Genomic DNA, 23,846 nt, shown 5'->3' on the forward strand with positions numbered 1-23,846 from the left:
AGAAAAAAAAACACACACACACACACATACATCATGACACAAAAACTCCACTCCTCGCAATGTGTGAGTTCAGCAGTAACCTTTATTCTGAAATCATTTTAACGCTCCGGTCTTTTTGTACACTTTCAGTGAAGCGAGCAATTCCTGTTCTGCCTTTGGTTACATACACATATTTATATATACATATAGTCCCCTTTAAATCACAATACACATGTGCCATTGCTGCAGTCGGGGTCCTTTTCCTCCCCGGGTGGGTCCTTGGAGCAAAACATTCACTGGACAGCATCTGATTATCCACAACCAGTGGCACATGTGCAAATTTAAAGAGAACCCGTAGATGTCCCTAAAACAGAAACATCCATACAATTCCATAGTAGAAGCAAGATTCATTCCTGTGAGATGTTACAGTATGACACGGAGATGCTATGAATGAAATCATTCAGACGTCCCAAGCGATCTTTTCAAATGTTGTATTTCTCTTGTTAAGGTTCAGGACTTGCTTGCATAGCCAGCATTGGAGCGTACACAACTCTCCCTTTGTCTCTTCTAGGTTACAGTATCGTTGCATTCATACAGTTATTGCCAATAAGCATTCTTTTAAAGCACTTTTTTTGTGATTTTGGTTAAGATATTGTGTGGAGTTTATACATAGTTTATAGCCGCTGCTAATTTGGAATATCCAAAAATTCAGTCAGTTCCAATGAATCATTTTCCTGACTGTCTATTGTCCTTTTCATACAAGACCAGATTTGTGGTTATTGAATTGTTCATAAAAGACTTTTGTTTTAAGGTCTTATAGCAACAAGCAATAAGTAACTTGCTGTAGAAAATAACCAGTTACTCATTGCAGAAACCTGGAGTGCTCACTCCATACATATACACATGCATACATAGTCCTACACACATAGTTTAGCACAGTGCTGCGAAACAATCTAAAAAAATAAACTAAAACAAAAATCATAATAAAATAATTCTGTGAATGAACAATGTTTACAGTGCTTCTTGGTAGCAGAAGTGACAGAAAACATATGCGAAGCATTATTTAGTTCACAGACAGACAAAGCCTTTCCTCAAAATCTAATTGTAAGATTTTACTTTATCATCAAGCTCATCCTTTTATTTGTCTGGGACTTTTTTTTTCTTTTCTTTTTTCAAACAATTTTTTTTTTTTTACGTACTCATAGAACATCATTTTTAAATGAAATAACTTGCTGACAGAAATAAAATCACAATAAATCAGCAAAACCCCATCAGAACTTCACAGTGGTAAGAGGGAAAAACCTAAGGCAGACACACAGTGTTGTTCACCAGTCAGTATGCAAAAAAAAGAACAAGATAAAAAGAAAAACAACCAGAGGATGGTACATAACATACTGTTTCAATGATTAAATTCTGTTCCGGCTGAGCATAGAAAGTGATACGTACTGAAATATGTTCATTAAAGCTTTCACTCTTTGATTTTCTACAGCGGAAATTTACATGCTGGATGTACAGCACCATGTTTTCAAAAGCATGAGGTTTTTCTTTTCACCGTGTGAAGTGTCTTTCCTGATTGTTTTATTTCACATTTGGCACTCAAAATGTCTCTGTCAAAGAGTTTTAGTCTCTATTCTTTAATCCAAGCTGTGGTTTACATGCAGACTACATATTTGACTACAGATATGAATGACCAACAAAGTGAAAAAGAAGTCGGTTTGTTCTGGAACTACAGTATTAGTCCCTGTGGGCGTTTGATTAGAATTAGAGAGTGCTCTTCCAAAAGAAGAGAAGATTATTAAGAATCATGTGAGGTTCTTGAGAACCTAAGCCTAGAATCAGATTACACATTCATTTGCATAATATATTGCTCAAGAAAATGACTGAAAGATCATTCTCCAGTGAATCTAACCCTTTGGGATCTCACCCTTTTAGGAGGATAGAAAAGACAGTTTGTTCATTAAAATATTTCATGGGGTTGTTAGATCTCCAGTGGGTCTAATCCAATACACCAAACCCATCAAGATCTCACACTCAATATTAAGCAATAGTCAACAAATCTTAATATAAAATATAAAGTTGCAATTATGAGAAACAAAGTTGCAATTATGAGACATGACATCATAATTATGAAAATCCACAATTGTGAGATATAATTTCAAAATCATGAGACAAAATGTCAAATAATGAAGTCACTAGAACTAGTACTAGAAATTAAGTGAGACAGAAAGTTGAAATTACAGAAAAAGTTAAAATTGTCAGATATGTCAAAATCGAAATAAAAAAGTTGTAATTGTGAGATATGAAGTCAAAAGTAAAAGACTTTTGTTTTAAGGTCTTATAGCAACAAGCAATAAGTAACTTGCTGTAGAAAAGAACCAGTTACTCATTGCAGAAACCTGGAGTGCTCACTCCATTCATATACACATACATACATAGTCTTACACACATAATTCAGCACAGTGCTGCGAAACAATATAAAAAAATAAACTAAAATAATAAAACAATTATGTAAATGAACAATGGCTCAGTTGTTTGCAGTGCTTCTAATTGGTATCAGAATTGCCACAAAATATAAGCAATATTTTGTCAAAACTGTAAGTTATCCGTCAAAATCGAAAGATGTTATAATTGTGAGATAAGAAGTCAAAATTTAAAGAAACAATGTAATTAAACATAAAGTTGCAATTATAGGAAACAAAGTTAAAACTGTGAGATGTCAAAATTTAAAGAAACAATCTCATAATTGTGAGAAATTAAGTCACAATTTCAAAAGACTCAATATCGCTGATGTCAAAGACGAAAAATGAGGGGAAAAGTTGAAAGGAAATAAGCGTAACGCTCTGACATCTACTCTGAGCCATAACAATCTCCAATCTCACTCATCTGACCTCACTCAACACTCATGTTTTCCACCTGCAAGAGAGGACGTCAAAGAGTTCAAATTAAAGTTCCAATTTTGAGACATAAAGCTGCAAATGTAGGATATAGAGCTGCAAATATGTGAAGTAAAGTCACAACTATGAGACGAAAAATTTTAATTAAGACAAACTAAGTCACAATTGTGAGATATAACCTAGCCATCTGTAACGTGGGGAGCATGACAATGCAGTTGAGGATCCAAATGCAGGCTTTATTGCAAGAGTGGTGAAAACAGGCAGGGTCAATCAACAGCAAACAGGTATAATCTAGGGCAGATGAAAGAGTAATCCAAGAAACAAATAATGGTCAGGGCAGGCAGCAAACAATCAGAAACAAGATAACAGTCCACTTTTAAAAAAACAAGGCAAGAAAACAAGGAACGTGGAAAACACAGGAACTAGGGCTAAACACAGCTGGCAGAGGAAGACAGGACAGAGCCGAGGACCACTACAGAAGAGAAGACGGGACCGAAGATACCCAAGTGGAGCAGATGACCACCATGGCAGATAGAGTTTGAATGGAATACTCAAGAAAGGTGGCCATGACGGCACGAGCCTCTGGAACATCAGCCATGATGGGATGAGACTCTGGAATGGCAGCCATGATGTGGATAGTATCTGCTGTTGCTGCTTTTACATGTACAGGCTTGATAACTGGAGTAGCAATCACCAGATTGGAAGGTGTATTGATCTGTGATAGACCAAGCTTCACAGCCGCCGAAGCTTGTCGGTTATGCTGCCCCACCCCACCCCACCCCGCCAAAAAAAAAAAAAAAAAAACACTCTTAATGTTAAATAATGTTAAAACCGGCAAGCTCCAGTGACAGCGTCACCACCATGCCCAATAATTATAGTTTGCAACTTCTGTATTCTCAGTACTGTCAAGTCCAGTGCCTGGATTTGTGACCCTGGACTGTTTCCTTTTCTCTGATTGTTTGCTGCCTGCCCTGAACATCGCCGGTTTTTGGATTACTCTTTTGTCTCATCCTGTATTATACCTTTTTACTGTAGACTGGCCCTGCCTGTTTTGACCACTCTTGTAAATAAAACCTATACTTGGATCCTCAACTCCGTTGTCACACCTCCACGTTACACCATTATGTGAAATAAAGTTGCAACGTTGAGATATTAACTCTCAATTACAAGAAACAAAGTCACAATTTTCTTTTTTAAACTGTCAGGCAGAAAAGGATTAACATACAAATAATACTAACAATAATATTAGTTTGTCAAATATTTAATGGGGTCTTTAGTAAGATCATTAGTTAATGAGTTTAACCTATCAGGATCTCACTTTCTAAAGGATCACTGGAAGACCTGTCTACTGTAACAAGATAGGATGCTCTCAAAAACTCCCAAGGATCAAGAATCCACTGTTAAAGTATGAAAATAATTTGCTCTAAAGGACTTCACTCACATCCCCTTATCACTTACTCTGGATTACAAGAAAGTTTCCATTGAAAAGAACTGGTCAGACAAACAGACAGATCTTTGCATCAACCCGCAGCAAGGTCTTAGCTAAGAGGATACGAAACAGAAAAATGCCAGAACTATACGGGAAGGGTTTTACTATCTGAAATAGAAAGACCTTTGAAATGCTAGATATTTTATGGACTGAAGCAGGTCTCACAGCTACAGCAGCGTTATATATACAGCATTTTCATGAACTAAAATTTTCTGAAATATATCTCTACCAGCTGAGGAAAAGACTCAATATTGCTGATGTCAAAGACGAAAAATGAGGGGAAAAGTTGAAAGGAAATAACATAAAATTTTACATGCGTAACGCTCTGACATCTACTCTGAGCCAAAACAATCTCAAATCTCGCTCATCTGACCTCACCTATCACTCATGTTTTCCACCTGCAAGAGAGGACGTCAAAGAGTTCATTATTCTAAGAGCGCATACAGCGAGACTCGAAACAGCCTGGCATCAGCACAATACCGTTAACATGAAATATCATATGTTTAGTGTGAATTTGAGCACAGAGATGGGGGAAGTGCAGGCTACACTTACCTCCACCCTTCACTTGCATTAACAGCCGAGTATTTACAACAGCTCAGACAGGAAGCACAACACACCTACTGACCCACGGCTTGCAGTGGCACGTAACGTTACATGTGGCAACGAGAAGTTAGCAAATGTCCCCTTGAAGTCTCTAGGAAATGGAAACTTTGCAAAACATTGTCAGTGATTCTCTGCCAGACATATGAAAACAAAAGTCATTGTATTCAGTGCTGAAAATATGATGACTCAGACATTTGGGGACCAGATCGGAAAACATGATCGATACCCGCCAGTGGATGGGCTCGGTGAAATCAGATAAAAGCTAACAATGTTGACAGGACTCTCATCTTTTAAAAGGATGTAGGTGTGAAAACAGTCAAGCTGCTCTGCACAACCACAGGGGAAAATGTCACAGTACACTGAAAACACACAATTTTATTCCATTTACCACCACTAGAGGCAGTGACTGGACAGAAAACATGAGAAGGGCTGATGATGGGTGCCATGAACAGATGAGGGGCACTTTTTCTTCTTCTTGCAAACACCTTCTTCAGATCTGATGGTATCATTATCTTCCTCCTTACTCGGTTTTATCTCTGTCTGCTTCTCCGTTTGCATCTGTACCACCTCCAGGTCCAGGAGAAGTGGATTCACTGTATGGTAAGAAGAGATTCAAGGAGAAAAAACAAATCTGTGGTTTATAAAAGTACAGTGTGAAATCTCAAAATCAGGAGTGCAACCATATAAAGCAGGGTTACGAATAACCAAGTTAACAGATTTAAGTGTCAAAAGCCCATGTTTGTGAATATTAATATTTGCATACTTGTTTCCACTTTGAGTGATGAGTCTCCTGCAGGTTTCCATCTGCACATCCAGTCCTCTCTTCATACTGCACATCTCCATGTACTCATGCAGATGACGGTTCATGTCTGACTTTGCTGTGGCCAGTTCCAACTACAGAGGAACAGACTGCATAAGACTGGGCTGACTGGCCTCTATATTTACATTCATATGTACATTTATTCACTTTCCACTTAACAGCCAGTTAGAATGAAATGAAACAGTCATATTTACTCGTAAAATATATGATTTACTACTGTAGCTGCATCTTTAATTTTTTTCAATGTTTATAAAATTAACTGTTATCCCACATGAGGTGAAAAATACTGCAATTTCTTTCTTTGCAATATAACGGTTGCTTTTCTAAAACAAGAATGCCTCGATGTATGCAGCCGAATCCTGTCAGGGTGTTTTTCCGAAACCCCAGAAGGGTTTATTTTGAGATAATGATCAGCTGACTGTAGATTATCTTGCTTAACATAGTATTGCAATTGACAAATCAGAATCATCAGAATGAATAAAGCATGAATGTAAAGTAAAATGGTGGTTAATGTAAACTTTTTACCTCTATCTGGTCTATAGTCTCCTGATATTCCTTCTCCCTGTTCTGAAAAATACATTCTGTGTCCGTAATCACCTTTTCCAGGCACTCCTCCTGTTCAGACAGATAGAGAGAGAGAGAGGGAGAGGGAGAGAAAGCCCACAAACACATTATCTCATACCGAACCATAAGCACTCACCAGCAGAAGAGATTTTTACCAAGGTGAAAAAATAAAAGATTAATGACGCCGATGATGGAAAACTCTAAACACTTTGAATCCTTTGAGCTTGCCATGAGATGCAACACACTTCCAGCCAACATCGCATTAACTAATGTCAGTAATGTTTAATGTCGAACCACCCCCCAACAGCTCAGACAGGCTGGCCAAACCAGGTTGAGGGTAGCCGCTGGGTCATAGACCTTTGGCGAGATAGGAGCTGGTATGTCCCAAACATGTGAAGACAGACTCCGGCGGACAGAGTGGATGAGGCCTATCAAAATAGGACCAATGGTCATGAAGGTGGTTTCTGCGAGCGTTGTGGTATGCAAAGAGAACGGCAAGACATGAAAGACACCCTGGTCAACCACTGCACCCAGCCCATCTCCAAATGTTTCGACTTTAGTCCTGCGACTGGAGCAAGATGGATTCTGGGAAAAGAGAGTGAGGCTGACTATGTGTACTTCTCCTTCACTTTAACCCAAATCAACTTGCTAGTCTTGACATCTTGACATCCTCCAACTCCTGTAAACCTTAAAGTTCTGTGGCGATCGGCGAGCAATGAAGCAGAAGGTATGGATTCACTGGAAGCTGTAGCCGCGGACCTGCACACGCTCAGGTCTAATGGTCGTCTTCTTGCTGACCCAAGCACCAGCTGGATTCGGTTGGATTCAAGTGACTGAGCAGCTCCCTTTAGGACCACACTGCTCACCTCTGTAGTATAAACATTGTTTGCTTCACAGAAACCAGGCCAGCATACCACAAAACTTCAAACAAAACGTAAGGTGACACCACTCAATATTGGCACATGGAACGTACACACGCTTCAAGACAAACCCTCAGCAGTTCGACCAGAAACAAGAACAGACCTGGTTGCAAGAGAACTCGCAAGATTTAACATTGATAATCTGGCCCTGTGTGAAACTTGCCTAGCCAACGAATGGTCAGTTCACAGAAACAGGAGCAGGTTACACATTCTTCTGGTGTGGATGCAGCAGTGATGAACATTGTGAATCTGGAGTTGGCTTTGCGGTTAAGAATGATCTTGTCTGCAAACTTACCAGTCTTCCTAATGGTGTGAACAACCGACTCATGACACTGCATCTCCCACTACCGAGTGGAAAGCATGACACACCGATCAGTGCACACCCACAATGACGAATACGAATGAAGTAAAGAACACATTTTATGAACATCTCGATGCACTACTCTCATCCGTGAAATGGATTCTACTTGGCGACTGAGATTAGGGTCCGATTACTCTGCCTGGAATGGCAAAAATGGAATCAGCAAATGTAACAGCAATGGCCTACTTCTACTGAAGACATGTCTGACTCATTATCTGATCATCACCAATACCATCTTCCGCCTGTACACTCACAAAAAGACATCCTGGATGCACGCACGCTCCAATCACTGACATTTTATTGATAATGTCATCGTGCAGAGGAAAGACAGACAGTATGTAAGGGTGACCAAGGCCATGCCGAGTGCTCATTGTTGGACTGACCACAGACTCATCATCTCAAAATTAAGCCTTTACATCAAGCTAAAGAGACGTCCACAAGGAAACAATGCTGTGATTAAAAAGATCAATATCAGCAAACTGAAGAATCCCAACACAGCAGCTTCACTAGTAGAAGATCTTGACAACCAACTCTCAGAGCTGCAATTAAAGGGAACTGCTGAGAATGAATTGGAAGGCTTCTGAGATATTGTGCATTCCGCACTAAAGGTTCTTGGCCCTCACACAGGAAACAGCGGGACTGGTTTGACAAAAACGATGAAGAGATCAAAGCCCTACTTGCTGAAAAGTACCGCCTTCACCATGCTCATAAAAACGACCCATCGTCAACAGTTAAGAAAAATGCCTTCATTAACACTTGCAGGACCATACAGAGAAAGCTTCACAAGATGCAGGACTCCTGGTTGAGATCCAAAGCAGATGAAATCCAGAAGTTTGCTGACAGAAATGATGCCAAACTGTTCTATGAAGCCTTCAGATCTTTGTATGGACCTCAGCCCTCAGGGATCTCCCCTATACTGGACTCAGTGTAACTGTCATTACTGAGAAGACTGACTCTACAGTGCTGGGCTGAGCACTTCCAATCCATACTGAACCGCTCATCTTCCATTAATGATGAGGCAGAATGTCCCAGGTGGATATCAACTACAGCCTGGATGTCCCACCATCAGAGACTGAAACCTTGCAGGCCATTAGCCAGATGTCCAGTGGCAAGGCCCCAGGATCTGACACAATCCCAGTGGAAGTCTATAAGGCTGGTGGTGCAGTGCTTGTCGACAAACTCACTCAGCTCACTCACTCGCCCACTGTACACCTCTATAATAGGAAAGGAAATCGACAAGTCTGCAATTATCATAGAGGAATATCACCGCTGTCCATCGCAGCAAAGATCCTTGCACGATTGTTGCTGAATCACCTGACTGACCACCTGGAACAGGGTCTATTACACAAGACACAGTGCAGCTTCCCTAAGGAGCACGGTGGACATGATCTTCACAGCCTGACAGCTCCAGGAGAAGTGTCAAGAGCAGAATCATGAACTGTGCATCATCTTCGTGGATCTCACCAAGGCTTTTGACAATTTCAGTCACGAAGTTCTGTGGCGCATTATGTTAAAATTTGGGTGCCCTGACAGATTCATTCTGATGATGTCAGGTTCACAATGGCATGATGGCTCATGTTCTGGACAACAGAAAAGCTTCAGAGGTTTTCCCATCTCAAATGGCATCAAGCAAGAATGTGTGTTGGCACCGACCCTGTTCACCATGATGTTTTCATCCATGCTTTCAGATGCCTTTCAGAACAGTTCTTTGGGAGTTAGCCTGAGATATGGGACAGATGGGAAACTGCTCAACCTGCGAAGACTCCAGGGTGTCACCAAGATAAAGGAGACTGCTAGACCTGCTTTTTGCTGAAGACTCTGCCCTGTATGCTGGATCAGAGCAGGAAATGCAAGCCAGCATGGACAAATTCATAGCAGCATGCGACAACTTCAGCCTCCTTATTAACACAAAGAAAACCAAAGTGATGCACGAGCCAGGTCTGAAAGCCCAACACCAGGAGCCCACCATTACAGTGAAGGGACAGAAGCTGCAAGCAGTGGACCAATTTACATACCTTGGCAGCACTCTCTCCCACGCAGTGACAACTGACATCAAGGTCAATTGCAGAATTGCCAAAGCTTGCCAAGCATAACAGAGGTCATTTGCATAAAAGTGTTAAAGTTACTGTAGCAAAACAGCCTGTTTAATTTTTAGAACTGGAAAATGTTCATTAAAAAAGTTTGAAAAATACATTTTATTATATGAACCATTGAATATTTTAAAAGGCTATTAATCATGGGTAAATTTTCATATGTACAAAAACATGTTTACTAAATGAGGGTGAGGATATGTTTGTTTATAGACTTCAGCTTATACTGTATGTGCATGGGCATGTCTCTTGTATATGGAAGTGGAAGTAGTAAGAATTACAAGAACTGTATTTCAACCACAAATATCAACCACATATAGACCAGACTGAATCTAGAATGCAGTGCACTAACCTCCCCCTGACTGGTGTCTGTTGTTAAAGTGCATCCTGGGAAATCCTCCCATAGAAGAAGCGTCTCCTCTGTCTCTTCCCAAGCCAGAGAGTCACAGTCATCCTCAAACTCACACTCACGCCTGGCAAAGACATGGTTAAGTTACTACAATAGACTGTAAAAAGAACAGTTAGGAACCACAGGTCTGACCAAACAGTGCAAAGCATTTTTAATCGCTCACAGTTGGGTCAACATTCTCTGCATTTCTTCATTGATCTGGAGGGTTGAAGGGGTGCACACTTCATCCTCTCGCACACCACCTCCATCACTCTCAGAAGTGCTGACTGGCTCATCTGTCTCGCTGCCATTGGCAGGTTGTGAGGCTTGTTTGCGGGCACGAGAGGTGATGGCATTCTGAGGGCTGGGAACCTGAGATGGCAAGAGAAAGAAAAAAGGTGAGGGCATTTCATAACCTTAACATATCTGACACAACATAGTACTGAAACAAACATGCAAAAAGATTTTTAGGTTAGACTGCTCCGCTCTTCTACCCATACTGCAATAGACATCAGTTCTCTGTCTCAGACACTACAGCTGGCATCAGCAGAAACTCACAGTAGCTGAGTCAGTGACATGGGGGTGGGGGCTGGTATGTCATATGAATTACAAGGGTGCAAGATTACAAGATTATAGATGATATTCAGTGCAGAAAATCATTTTGGTTTGTTTTCCAGTAATAAGATTGAAACTGAAAACTACACATTTACTTGAGAATCATCAGGCATTAAATTGCTCTTTTACTAAGCACAAATTAGTTAGATTTGTGCTGAAAACAGGTCAAGTTAAATTTATTTGTATTGCGCTTTTCACAGTATACATTCTTTCTAACCAGCTTTATAGAATATCAAATTTTAAATCTTTATAATATCCATAGGCGGAGCATGTGTAAGGTTGGCCACGGCACTAAATTCCACTAAATTGGACAAAAATGCCCCTGAACAAACAAACTAAATAGAATATGTCTGTTGCTAATAAAGTGTTAATGAATAGAATGTGTTGACTGTGGCATTAAATTAACATGCTCATGTTGCACCGTATTTCATTTTCGGTGTTTTTACAGTGTTGCGCATTATAACCAATTAAACATGATTCTGTTGAGCTTAGGAATGCAATGGCCAATCAGAGGCGTTCAGATGAGTCATCGCTGAAACTCATCAGCTTTGTTAAATGCACGCATGTTCGATGACTGAATTCCGCAAATTCTCTCATCATAAACAACAAACTGAAAATGTACGTACAATGTAAGTACGAGATTAATTTGCCGTGTAGACAGCTTCAGTCATTATAACAATTGTTTTGTTTTTAGGACAGAATTTAGGACAAATTTAATGTTAATGTCATTTCTGTACAGAATTTATACCCCGTTTGAATAACCATGGGAAGGAAACGTTATATAATTATAAATTTCTAATATTGTAATTAAATTGTAATCACATTAAACACAAATTCAATCACATTAAACATATTTTATTAGCCTACATGACACCCATGTCTGGTTCTTGCCTAAAAAGACATAGTAGTTAATAGATTAGGCTGCTTTTAGCCAGGCTAGACTGGTTCACCATCCGCCTATGATAATATCTTAATATTTCTATACCTTATATTTAACAGATTAGAGCTAGGTGATAACATAGTAACATATTGCACCAATATAGAGCAGTATTACAAAAAAGTAAGTGTCTGAGGGATTCTTTTGATTTATTATTGTTTTAATAATCATAAAACTGTCAAATAATTAAAATATTTATAATGTAATTTTGTATTCCAGAAATATTGTGGGAAAATGTCGAAAATTAAGAATTAAGAATTTTGTATACAAAACTAGTTAAAATCAGCCCACAATGAAACAGAAAGTGGGCAAAAAAAGTTCAATATCTATACTTGCAAAAGGTATTTTTCTTTCTCAAACAGTCTACTTATGATAAACAGTATGTCTACTAATTTACTAATTTTGTAAATTATTTCATTTTTGTTAGAAATAATGTGCCATGATATATAGTAAAGTTTAAAGCAGTTTGATTTACATATTATTTAAAAGTTTATCAAAAAAGGGAAGACCATTTACCAAAAGCTGCAGACTTTGTAATGTTGCATCATTAACAGTGGTTTCTGAATGTAATAGTAATTTTGAATTCTCAAAGCCTCTGTCATATTTAATGAAATTTTGATCCTTAAGCAATTTTATCATCTTGTAAGAATTTTTGATTTGTTATTATTTTTATTACAAAGCACCAATAAATTTCACCAGCACATATCAACAGTAGAGATTAAAATAGTATAACTGTAATGTCTGAGTAACAGAAAAATGAGGAAGTGCAGATGTGGGAGTGTGTGAATACCTTAAAGATCTTGATTGGATCTTCACAGCTTCTTTGTTGGGCGACATCACACAGGCGAGCTGTGATGTCAATGCGTCTGCAGATGTCCATGTCCACTTTCATGGCCTTTTCCTGGATCTTACTGTCCAGCTCCGACAGGTTCTGTATTTGCGTGGGTATTTGTGTGTCATTTGAAACAAAAATAATTAGATAACTAATAACAACACATTTCTAGGTAATCTATTTAATATTCAAGATGCTGGAGTTTAAACTTATATGAAACTGAAACCATAGTGGCATTTCTATTGTGGCTCACAATGAGGCAAACTTTGATGTCTGTATCGTTCCTTGCATTTACGGCGAACAACATGTATGTATTAAACTCATTCACAAAACAAGCTATTTTTAACTCTTTGTACTCTGATATGTCATTTCTGGGAAAGGTATTGATACATAGGATGGTAATGTTTCATTTTCAGATAATAAATTTCCATGAATCACATTCAAAAGATTTAAATAAAGTGCTAATAGTGGAAAATATGGAGGTGGGAAATTCTAAGTGTACTCGGTGCATGCACGCATGAGCATTTATGTGAACAAAGGCACAAAGCTCATTCATTTCTTCAGAAAATGTGACAATGACTGTGTCTGCTCTCAAAAAACGTGAGTGATATGAGTGTAGCTGCTATGAAACACCCTGTTGTTTATGAGCTAGCCGGAAACAAACCCCTGAGTGTGTGTGATTTGTTGATTTGAACTCTTCGTGAGCAATGCAGTTAAATCAAATGGCTGTAATGCAAAGCTTAGACCATCATAAATTGAATGAATCACCTTGCTGGTTTCTGCTGGTTAGAGCTGCTCTTAGTGCTAGTCAACCAATATGATCTTAAAGCTGCAGTAGGGAACTTTTGTAAAAATATATTTTTTACATATTTGTTAAACCTGTCATGATGTCCTGACAGTAGAATATGAGACAGATAATCTGTGAAAAAAATCAAGCTCCTCTGGCTCCTCCCAGTGGTCCTATTGCCATTTGCAGAAAGTCATGCACTCCCGGTAATAAACAACCAATCAGAGCTGTGGTCCATAACTTTGTTTGTGTTCAAAATGTAGAAAAATGTATATAATAAGCGAGTACACCATGAATCCATTTTCCAAACCGTGTTTTTAGCTTGTCCTGAATCACTAGGGTGCACCTATAATAAGTGTTTATATTCAGACTATTTTAGAGTATGGGAGTAACCCAGTACCTTTGTGATTCTTCATAGACATAAACAGAGAAAAGTAGTTCCGGCTACAATGTTCTTCCGCAAGACGCAAGCAGTTCTGTTTATCAACCGCTAGAGCGTCAAAAGTTCCCTACCGCAGCTTTAACACCTAATACCTTGTGTTTATATTTACGTTCAGAACAATTAAATCAAAAATGCATCTAAATGAATGGAAAATTAATATTAAATGCAATTAGCTTTTAGCTACTTTAAATACATCTTTATATGTAATTTCAAAATTATTTTGATTGTAGAAGTATTAACGGTATATTAAAATATATTTCAATGTCATTTCTATCGAAACTTGTATGTCAATTATTTAAATATATTTGCAATTACACATTTGAGATGATGAAGTTGTAATTTAGTACCTTTTAAATTAAATGAAAGAGATGGATCAGCCAAAAATTATGTTGGGGTTCTACAGTATGGGGGAAAAAATGCTATGGATGTCAATGGCTGTTATCAACCTTTTTTTGGTTACCAACATTGTACAGAATATCTTCTTTTGTTTTCAACAGAATCTCACACAGTTTGAAACAACATGAGGCTGAGTAAATGATGACAGAATTGTCATTATAGGGTGAGCTATCCTATTTTAAACATAATACTAAATAACACACTATAAGTAAAGTTAAAATCAAGTACTTTAAATGTGCTTTAGTATTTTAGTCAAGAAGTACACATCAGTATAAGTTTAGTTCTTTATAACATGAAACAAATTATTACAATATAATAAATTCAAATCTTTTAATTTGACATTATTACAAAGAGCATTTGTTTTGGAAGTGTAGTTAAGTCTGTTGAGAAACATGAAAGTGTCCTCCCAAGTTTCACTTAATTGGCCTTTTATTTAATTAATTATCTGCAAGGACAGTTTTGTTTAATTTACATTCAATATTTGATGTAAAGTCCATATTAAATAAATTAAGCACATAAAATTAACTAAATAAATGATAGTTTTATTGTATTATTATAAAGGGAGTATGGTTGGGGTGACATGAGGGGTGAGTAAATGATATAATTTTAGATGATAATTTTCCTAACTATGTTAGAGTGGACTGAGAGTGTTTTGCTGCTCACATTGCTCATGAGGCCTTTAAAGAGCACGAGTTCAGCTTTCAGCTGTTTCACCTGGAGAGTCAACTCATCCTGACACACCTCACTCTCCTGTAGGTCCTACACACATACACAAATTATATTTATATAACATATTAGTATATATGATTATTATAATCGTTGCCTTTAAATGTCTATACACTGACAGTTTAAATCTGTTGAAAACGTATTTAAATTTTGATCCCAAAAGTAAAACATTCCAAAAGTCTCAAGCTGAAATTAATCGCCTGGAGTTTCTTATGTTTCAACTGATCAGAATTGAAAGTAAAAAACATATTAGAATAATTTCTGAAGGATCATGTAACACGGAAAACTGAAATAATGGCTGCTGAAAATTCAGCCTTTTCCACAGGAATACACTATATTTAAAAATGTATTAAAATAGAAAAAGTTGCTTTAAACTATAAAAATATTTCACAATGTTACTGTTTTAATGTATTTTGATTGAACCAATGCAAAAAAAGGAAGGCGATCTTTTGGCTTGAAAAGGTGTTCCTCACCTCGTGTAGATCATTCATTCTCTGCTCCATGTCCATTCTCATGGTGTATTCTTCTTCCCATCTGAGAACAGAAAACCAGAACATCAGAACCAACATTATTGTTTGTATCCAGATTTACCTCTTGTTATGACATACATACATGACATCCATTTTTGGGCCCCTCTTCCCTATTCTAATCCATGGAAATCTTTACAGTGTTCTCTATGCCAGAATCCCGTTACTGATTACAAAACATAATTTAGATTTAGAGCTACTAATGAAGACTTGAGCCTCTGTGTCTCTCCACATCACTCAAAACTGCATTTGCACTTCTGTGTCAGCCGCGCCACAAGGATGTGCTGTTTCAATATGTATTATGCATTGATTTGAAAGAAAACAGCACATCCTTGTGGCGCGGCTGACACAAGCGTAGGCAGTTTGAGTGATGTGGAGAGATTAAATTGTGTTCTGAAGACGAAGGAAGCTTTTAATGGTTTGGAACGACATGGGGTTAAGTGATTAATGACAAAACTTTAATTTTTTTATGAGAGAAGTATCCCTTTAATATGCAAACTAGTGACTAGAGAGAAACTGTAAGCTTAACTGCTTCAAGAACAGTGCCATTTTTACCTCCATGCTGATAAAATGTCATGTAGCTTTTCAGTTGTAAATCTACTTTATCTTATGAACTTTATGACTAATTTCTGTGGACGTGTTTGATCTGGGCGTGCGATGGACTGTGAGTCATTCTGTATGTGTGTGAGTTTTTATGAGAAAGAGCAGGAGAAAGAAAGTGTGCTGTTCGTAGAGAATAAAACGTAATTTTGTCTGAAAAATGGTCGTATGGTTTGTTCGATTAATTTGCTTGGTAATGTCTTATTTAGTTTTGGTTCTTTTGCTATTGTAGGTATCCCATAGAATTAATAACTATTCATTTATTGGACTTGGGCCCCCTGGGACTTGTTAAAAAAAGCACATTCCTAGAATGTCTACCCTTACCAAAAAGTAGTATACTTCAAGTTTATTTTACTAAGTATATTTAAGTAAAGTTCAAGTATATTTTAAAGTATACTTTATGTAGCAAGTACACAAATATCAGGGTTCCAGTAGTGTACTTGTAAGTGTACTGTTTCAGTACTCCTTGGCCCACTTTCTAGTATATAAAAGTATACTTTTAAGTAGTTTAACTAGTAGATGTTTGTAGTTTGTGCTGCAATTATACTAAAAGTGAACTTATATGTATACTGATAGTTTACTAGTTAAATACTTTGTACACTGTGAAGTATACTCTCAGTAAACAGTAAACTGTTTAGTAGTTTTATACAGCAAGTGTACTCAGAAGTTTTCTTTAAGGGATCTCTACATCATACTTTAAGTATACTACTATGTCCCTATTTAGGTTTGAATTGTTATATATTTTGTTGTATGAATATCTGAACATACAAAACATCCAAAGAAAGAACACGGTATCTGCTTGAAAACAAAAACAGTTTATTCTAGCGTCATGCATTCTTTTTTTTTTTTTTATGTGGCAAAGTTAAATAAATAAAGAAATACAATTTTGAACAAAAAGCTGAAAAAAGAAAAAAATATTACCTCTTCTTAGTCGATATTTTATTCCATAACTTTACAGTTTTGATGCTGTTACATGTCAGATGATCTATTAGATTACATGTGTTAGTATCTGTTGTTACTTTTTTCTTTTTCACTTGTGTTTTTCGGGAAATTCTATGCAGAAGATGTGTACTAGTGCCCTCTACAATAAAAAAAAAATTAAAACACGAATTCTAGGAGTATAGCTCAAATATATTTATACTTTTTGTAAGTATAAGTCAAGTACACTTAAATGTCATGTTAAGTAAATCTCTGAGGAGTACATAAAGCCCATTTCTGAGAAGTACATAAAAAGTAAACTAAAAGCATACTTTCCCATTTTTAGTTTAAAAGAACTATACTAAAAACACGCTTGATTAACTTATATTTTGTAAGGGAATGTAAAAATCCATCCCTGTTTGTGTCCCAAAAACAGGAACATATAATATCAATGCTAAAAAAAGAAAAAGAAAAGAAAAGAAAAAGCTGGCTAACACAACTTCTTCAAAATATTTAAAGCCTTCCTTCTTTTTACATCCTTTTATTTTTCTTTTTCAGCATAAAAGCTTCAGCCTCCATTCACTGTAATTGTTTGCAAAAGTGCAACCAGTACATTCATCAAAACGTCTGCTTTCATGTTCCACATGATAAATGACATGAAAGTGAGTAAACGATGGCAAAAGTTTCTTGTTTGTGCAAACTAATCTTTTAAATACTAAAATCCATATCAAATAAATACAATTTAATGCTGCTAGGAAAGATCTTGTGTCAAGCGGGAAGAAACAAATGCAAAACATTTACTGTATTACTCTTGTTACAGGAAAAAATACTGACATTCGGTGTGTGTGTGTGTGTGTGTGTGTGTGTAATCTTAGAGAGTAGTTGTTTTTTGTGTGTATGCTAGCTCAACTTAAGTGCAATGATTGCATCCATTCAGTCCTTTTAAATGCTCCATCAGCCCAGTCAGCCCTACAGTAATTTACTGTGTGGCTGTTCAACAGTAATATTGTCTAGTAGAGTAGTATAGTGCAGTGACGTGGAACCAAACAAGCCCTGTCCTTATGTAAAGCTACTTAACATTCAGAGCATTGCAGCAGCCTCTACATTTATTAAACTTCCTCACAAGACTGCAAGGTTAGTTTTTTGGCCATGCATTACTGCCAATTCAAGGTGCAAACATACAATTACAGAGGGAGCGACAGATAACAGGAGCCAGTAGAGAACAGAGAGAGAGAAAGAGCGAGAGAGAGAGATTGCTTCTCTGAGTCCTTATGCATGTACTGCAATGCAGATATAACATCCATCACTGCAGCTGGATGCTGTGGCTGATTGTAATGGAGCATCTTAGATAGAGACAAATTATACAAATTGCAAGTGTGTTTAATTTCAGAAATGTTAATGCGAATCTAATGCGCTTTTTATTTAGGGTCAGTATGATTTGCATTATATTTTTGAAAGAAATCTTTTATGCTCAACCATATTTATTTGAGCAAAAATTCAGTAAAACAGTAATATTGTGAAATATTATTCCGAATGAAAATGATTGTTTTAGATTCTAACATATTTTATGTCATTTATTCCTGTGATGGCAAAGTCTTCAGTTTCACACAATCCTTCAGAAATCATTGTATTATATTGTACTGATATGCTGATTTGATGAAAACGTTTTTCATATTACTGTTAAAAATAGGTGTAAACCTTTGTAAAAAAAAATTTCTATTACTTTTAAAAATAGAAAGAGAACAGCATTTATTTGAAATAGAAATCATTTGTAAATGCTACAAACATATTTGGATCAAGTTAATGTGTATATTAAAGTATCAATTTCTTTCTCAATAAATAAATAAGTAAATAAATCTCACCCCAAACTTCTGAACAGTATGTGTCAGGACTTGCAAGTATCCCAGCTTTAAGAGACAAATGTTTTAAACCGGCTCTGATAATAGTTTTTTCTTTTTTAAGTGAAATAAATAAATAAATAAAAAGTTCCTCTGCATCATTTTTTATATTAACTGTTTCATTAAATAATGCATTGGCAAATGTAGCTGTTTTTGACTGTTTTGTCATATTTGTGGATATGAACTGTGTGATTGTTTAGGATCTGAACACAGACTGTGAGCCAGGCCCCATTACTCTCCGGTCTGATTAGAAGCAAATCCCTCCATCCTTGTTTCAACATCTAGTGTAAATCTGTAGAAGCAAATGGGATTAATGTGCTTGCCACCCTTTTGAAATTAAATATTTAAGAAGAAAATGTCATCAGGGAGGTCAGGCACTGACGTTGAGTGATGGGACCTGGTTTGCAGTCACAACAATTTCTTTATGGACTGCTTTGTGTCCAGGCTATCTTGGGACAGAAAAGAATTTCACAAAACTGTTACAACAAAGCTGATTTTCAGTGTAGCATTAGGTTTTTAGAAAAGGGTGTCCAGATCCTTTTGGCCATAAACACTAGCATTCTAAACTTCAAAATGAATACGATCATTCAGCAAAACTAATTAAAGACATTTATAAAGTCACAAAAGTCAAATAAATATTGTTCTTATGACATTTTTATTGCTGTTTTTACTTTTCTATTTTCTATGGAATCCTGAAAAATGTATGGCAGTTTTTACAAAAAAAATATTACGTAATAATCAGGCTAAAGGCTAAAGAAGTTTATTTTACTAATTAAACGTATTGGCTGCTGAATATTCAGCTTTGCCATCAGAGGAATACATTACATTTGAAAATATATAAAAATAGGCGGTTATTTAAAATGATGATATTATTTCACAATGTTCCAATAAAATGATTTACTGTATTTTTAATCACAGAATTATTGGTGATCATAAGAAGAATTTTTTTTTTTTTAATTCAATATCATTCTTCATTGTGTTCAAAAAGAGTTCGGGAAACATGCTTTGATTATTTTTAACACGATTTTTTTTGTGTTTTTTTTGCTATATCATAGATAGAAAAACCCTTTCGAGGATAAAAGCCACAGACAGCAAAAGATCGCTTACTAAATTAGAAAGCCAAAACAAAACATACATCTAGAAAAGAAAGTCTGAGTAGAGCTGAAACCAGAGCAAATGGTGAAGCAGTCAGACGGCGAGACGCTGAACCCAAGATAACATCTGTTCTGGAGAGCAAAGGGGTTTAAGAGAGAGAGCCAAAATGACTTTTCTGCTTTTCAACAGTTTCTGACCTGTCCTGATGAGTCAACAGATTGTAATGAGTTTGCAAATCGACAGTCCGTCCAAGCCCTAAATGAAGCTGCTATACAGTACGTGTCTGACAGCAGGTGGACTGTGGAGCTCCCACTGCTGCAGGTCTGGACACAGAGAGCTGTAACATTGATTGAACACCACCATTTATGAGAAACACGGCCGTTATTTCCCCTCCAGCTGATTCCTATCGACTATTTACGGTACATATGATCTTCCTTGCTTTTGCTTCTCATGTTCACCTCTAGCTTTGTGAAACTACTAAAATCCCTCGGTATATGTAACAGTGCCCAGTCTCCACCCATCCTAAAAACCTCTTCATATCACCTTCACATTTATCCAATAGTCTGCTCAAATAACTGAAGCAGTCATGAGAAATAAGGACTGAAATATATACTTCATGTCTCTGCACATGACTACTAGCAGATGAAGTATATGATTTATGGTCGGTTTTATCCCACAAAAGCATAAGCTTGCTCTCTTTCATGACCAATATTACTTGTTGTTTTCTTGAACCCCTGCAGGGTCGAGCCTTTTTAGGTTTGAAAAGTAACCACTTCATGTGAGGTTGTGTCTGCAGTCTGCTCTGCATTACAGCAGGGATATCAGAGGTCAGAGCGAGTCAGCAGCAGAACTGAAATAACCCAGCGTGCAGGTGTCTTATCCTCCTGGGATCCAGAAATAAGGCTTTGCCATTGAGATTTGACAATATACAGTATGCAGCCTGATTCCTCTATAGTGAAAATCGTTTGAATTTTTCTCATTTAATACATTTTGATCACAAATTAAAATCTATCTATCCCACAATCTTTTCATTTCCAGGTTTGAATTAAAACATGCATCTCAGATGTTCAATGTTTAGTTGTTCAACTCCTTATTTTTGAACTTACAGTACTGCTCAAACGTTGGGAATAATTAGTATAATACGTTCTGACAATTTTTTTTTTCATTGTTTTTGAAAAATGTCTATTATGCTCACCAAGGCTGCATTTATTTGATCAAAAATACAGTAAAAACATTAATATTGTGAAATGTTGTTACAATTCACAATAACTGTTTATTATTTAAAATGTATATTTAAAATGTAATGGCAACGCTGAATTTTCAGTGTTCAGTGTTAAACCACCCTTACGAAAGGAAAATATATTTACCAATATATTTCTTAAAATATATTGTGATATATTGTAATATATTATTTTCCCTTTTTATTTTCTAATATTTTATATATTTGAATACATTTAATAATATTATTGATGATACATATATTATATAATATATTGCAAAATATACAAATGATTGCCGCTTTCAATATATTGCAATATATTGGAAAAAATGTATATATATATTAGAATATATGCCTAATATATTACATGATATTTTCCAATATACTGCAATATATTTTTGTTTCATAAGGGCAGTTTTAGTGTATTATTTATTCATTTAGTTTTAATTATCAGTGCTCAGCCATAACAATTGCCGGCTTATCAGTGTCAGCTACAATTTGAACATTTATATCATATATTAAGAAAGAACAAACAAAATAGTTTCTAGATCTCAGGAGGTCATTCAGACTGGCAGCAATCATGATTTAAAGCCAGCATGATTTTTTTTTTTTTTTTTAAGGTCATATGGACCCAACACAGAAACATCTTTCTCATTCACAAACATTTAGCCACAAAAACGCATCTATATTCTCCATATTCACCTTCGCTTGTACTCATCCCGCTCCCTTTTGATTTTGGCCAGGACGTTGTAAAGTGCTCTGATCTCTGGGGTGATGGTGTCTATCTGGACCCCCACGCCGTCCGGGTGGACCCACGACACTCCGGGACTGGTGACCCGAGTCTCTGACCCGCTTCCCAGTTTACGGGTGTGATTGTAGGACCAGATAGTCCCCGGGAGGAAGCGAGGGGGAAGGTTGGGAGACGTCCCGGTGCCAACACTGCTCACATGCGGAGCATTGTTGGAGTTATTGGTGTTGGCCGAGGCGGGCTCAGTGGTGGGTGTTGAAAGACTAACCATAATGGTTGGGTTCCTATTGGTGTTTGGGTCAGTTGTGGTCTCATCGTCAGCTTTATTGGGTTCAAGCTTGAGGACAGTTGTCAGAGAAGGCATTAACAATGTAGTGGGTCGTTTAGCAGAGTTGTTGGTGTTTTGAAAGGACAAAGACCCAGGCCGGACAGCGACATGCCCAATAAACCCAGTCTGCACGCCAACTTCTTTGGTCTTTCCGTCCTCCACACCTCCACTTGTGTTTTTGCAGTCTAAAGCCTGCTGTAGCTGTAACTCCAGTATCTTATTGCGTCTCTCCAGTTCATGCACTTTAGCCAGAAAGCATCGGAACCGCAGATTGAGGGTCTTTAGGACACTTATATTGGATCCCAGGTCGTTCCTCAATGCCATTGCTGTAGGTGGAGGAGGTTGGGACCAGTGGAGGGATGGACTAAAGTGCAGATAAGAGGATCCCGTGAGGTCAAGTGCGGTTTGGGGGACGCCAGCAGGGCTGGGTTGTTCCCCGAGGAAAAACGAGGATGGGTCAGGAGCTCCTAGGACAGCAGCCTCAGGGAGCAAACCGGAGGGAGAATCGGGATGACCGGGTCCTTCAGGATGCTGATGCTGTTGGTGCTGCTGCTGATAATGATGATGGAGAGGAGAATGCATGCTACGGCACGGAAAACTGAAGCGCTGCAGATCGGGCATGAACACAGCTATGCCTGACTCTTAAAAGAATTAACTGCTTGATTTCAAAACTCAGTGGTGTTTAGCGACCCAGTGACACGGCGATGTCCACATATAACTCGTTTAAGCCTTATCTAACGAGATAAGAGTATCGCAGCTTGCCCACAAATGCTAAGTAACGAGGGCTAGACGCTGATGGAGATGAAGCGGCTCTCACTGCAGCAACCGATAAGTGCGCAAAACATGGACTAATTATAAAACATGCAACATTATTCAGACAGGCAAAGAATATTATAACAACTAACGCCAGCGAAATACGTTTAACATGGGTCCAAACGAATGTCTTGTGGCTGGCTCCCCCGCCTGAAAACCTGAATATACTTGAGTCTCTGCGGCGCTTCAGTGCAGACACGAATCTACCGTAATATCAGCAGCAGCTCTCGGCTTGTGTCTGTTTACTGGAATATTCCAGAGCCGCAGAATAATGTTTGGTTGATGACTTGGCGCAGAATTATCTTTATATATAATCAGTCGCTGTTCGAAGGCGAATAACAGCTCTCCGTTTGCCCGTTTTCCTTGTGTGTTTGTCTAAGAGTGGTTCTTACGGTAAAAAAAGACATTACCTCATGGATCATAATAACAAAGCAATGCTGACGTCATATATCTGCAACAAATAGCTTAGTCCTTGTACGTATTGGCTATACTATCTACTTGGAAACTACTATATAAACATTGTATTTTCACCATTGTTAATTTTATTAACATTTCACATTCATTTAGAAATAGTCACTTAACCCTTGTCTGTGGGACCTCTTTTCACTTTTTGTCAATAGAAATATTATACGATTAATTCATTTTTTCAAACTCATTCTCATTGGTCTTGGCTCATATTGTGTGAAGAACATACATCAAAACAAAACAAATCACTCTACACTCTCCTACACATTTATATTAGGCTACAAACAGGATGTTTGGGTCCACCGGGTAATAAAAGTGTGGTTATTTTAGGTGAGGTGTACTCTGTCCTCCTACTGTCTGTGTCTGCTATTAGTATGGGTTTGTGTGTGTGT

At 37.4% G+C, this 23,846-nt stretch overlaps 1 protein-coding gene across 2 annotated transcripts; it reads right to left on the bottom strand.

Moving 5' to 3' along the window:
* Positions 1-64: 64 nt before the first annotated feature.
* Positions 65-23,434, bottom strand: LOC128030828 (non-homologous end joining factor IFFO1). Of its 2 annotated transcripts, XM_052618857.1 has the most exons (9): positions 21,803-23,427; positions 15,317-15,377; positions 14,781-14,876; positions 12,451-12,591; positions 10,293-10,480; positions 10,073-10,193; positions 6,311-6,400; positions 5,729-5,859; positions 65-5,558 (listed from the first exon to the last, which is right to left on the bottom strand). In XM_052618857.1, exons 1-9 carry the CDS (start codon positions 22,795-22,797, stop codon positions 5,486-5,488), a joined length of 1,896 nt encoding a protein of 631 aa, XP_052474817.1. In that variant the 5' UTR covers positions 22,798-23,427; the 3' UTR covers positions 65-5,485. The 2 variants fall into 2 exon arrangements, 1 of the variants encoding a protein (XP_052474817.1); XR_008187973.1 differs by lacking the exon at positions 65-5,558 and having other exon boundaries at positions 5,806-5,859; positions 10,073-10,216; positions 21,803-23,434.
* Positions 23,435-23,846: the final 412 nt, after the last annotated feature.

This window comes from Carassius gibelio, chromosome A16 (genome assembly GCF_023724105.1).
Source record: "Carassius gibelio isolate Cgi1373 ecotype wild population from Czech Republic chromosome A16, carGib1.2-hapl.c, whole genome shotgun sequence".
Lineage (NCBI taxonomy): Eukaryota > Metazoa > Chordata > Actinopteri > Cypriniformes > Cyprinidae > Carassius > Carassius gibelio.

What these genes read in the sequence shown, in the direction of transcription:
- LOC128030828 (XM_052618857.1), bottom strand. Translation starts at nt 22,797, where the DNA reads ATGCCCGATCTGCAGCGCTTCAGTTTTCCGTGCCGTAGCATGCATTCT. An exon ending in ATCCAATCAAGATCTTTAAG is followed by an intron (nt 10,481 to 12,450) that starts GTATTCACACAC and finishes TTGCCATCTCAG; the next exon opens with GTTCCCAGCCCTCAGAATGC. An exon ending in CAGACACCAGTCAGGGGGAG is followed by an intron (nt 6,401 to 10,072) that starts GTTAGTGCACTG and finishes CTGTCTGAACAG; the next exon opens with GAGGAGTGCCTGGAAAAGGT.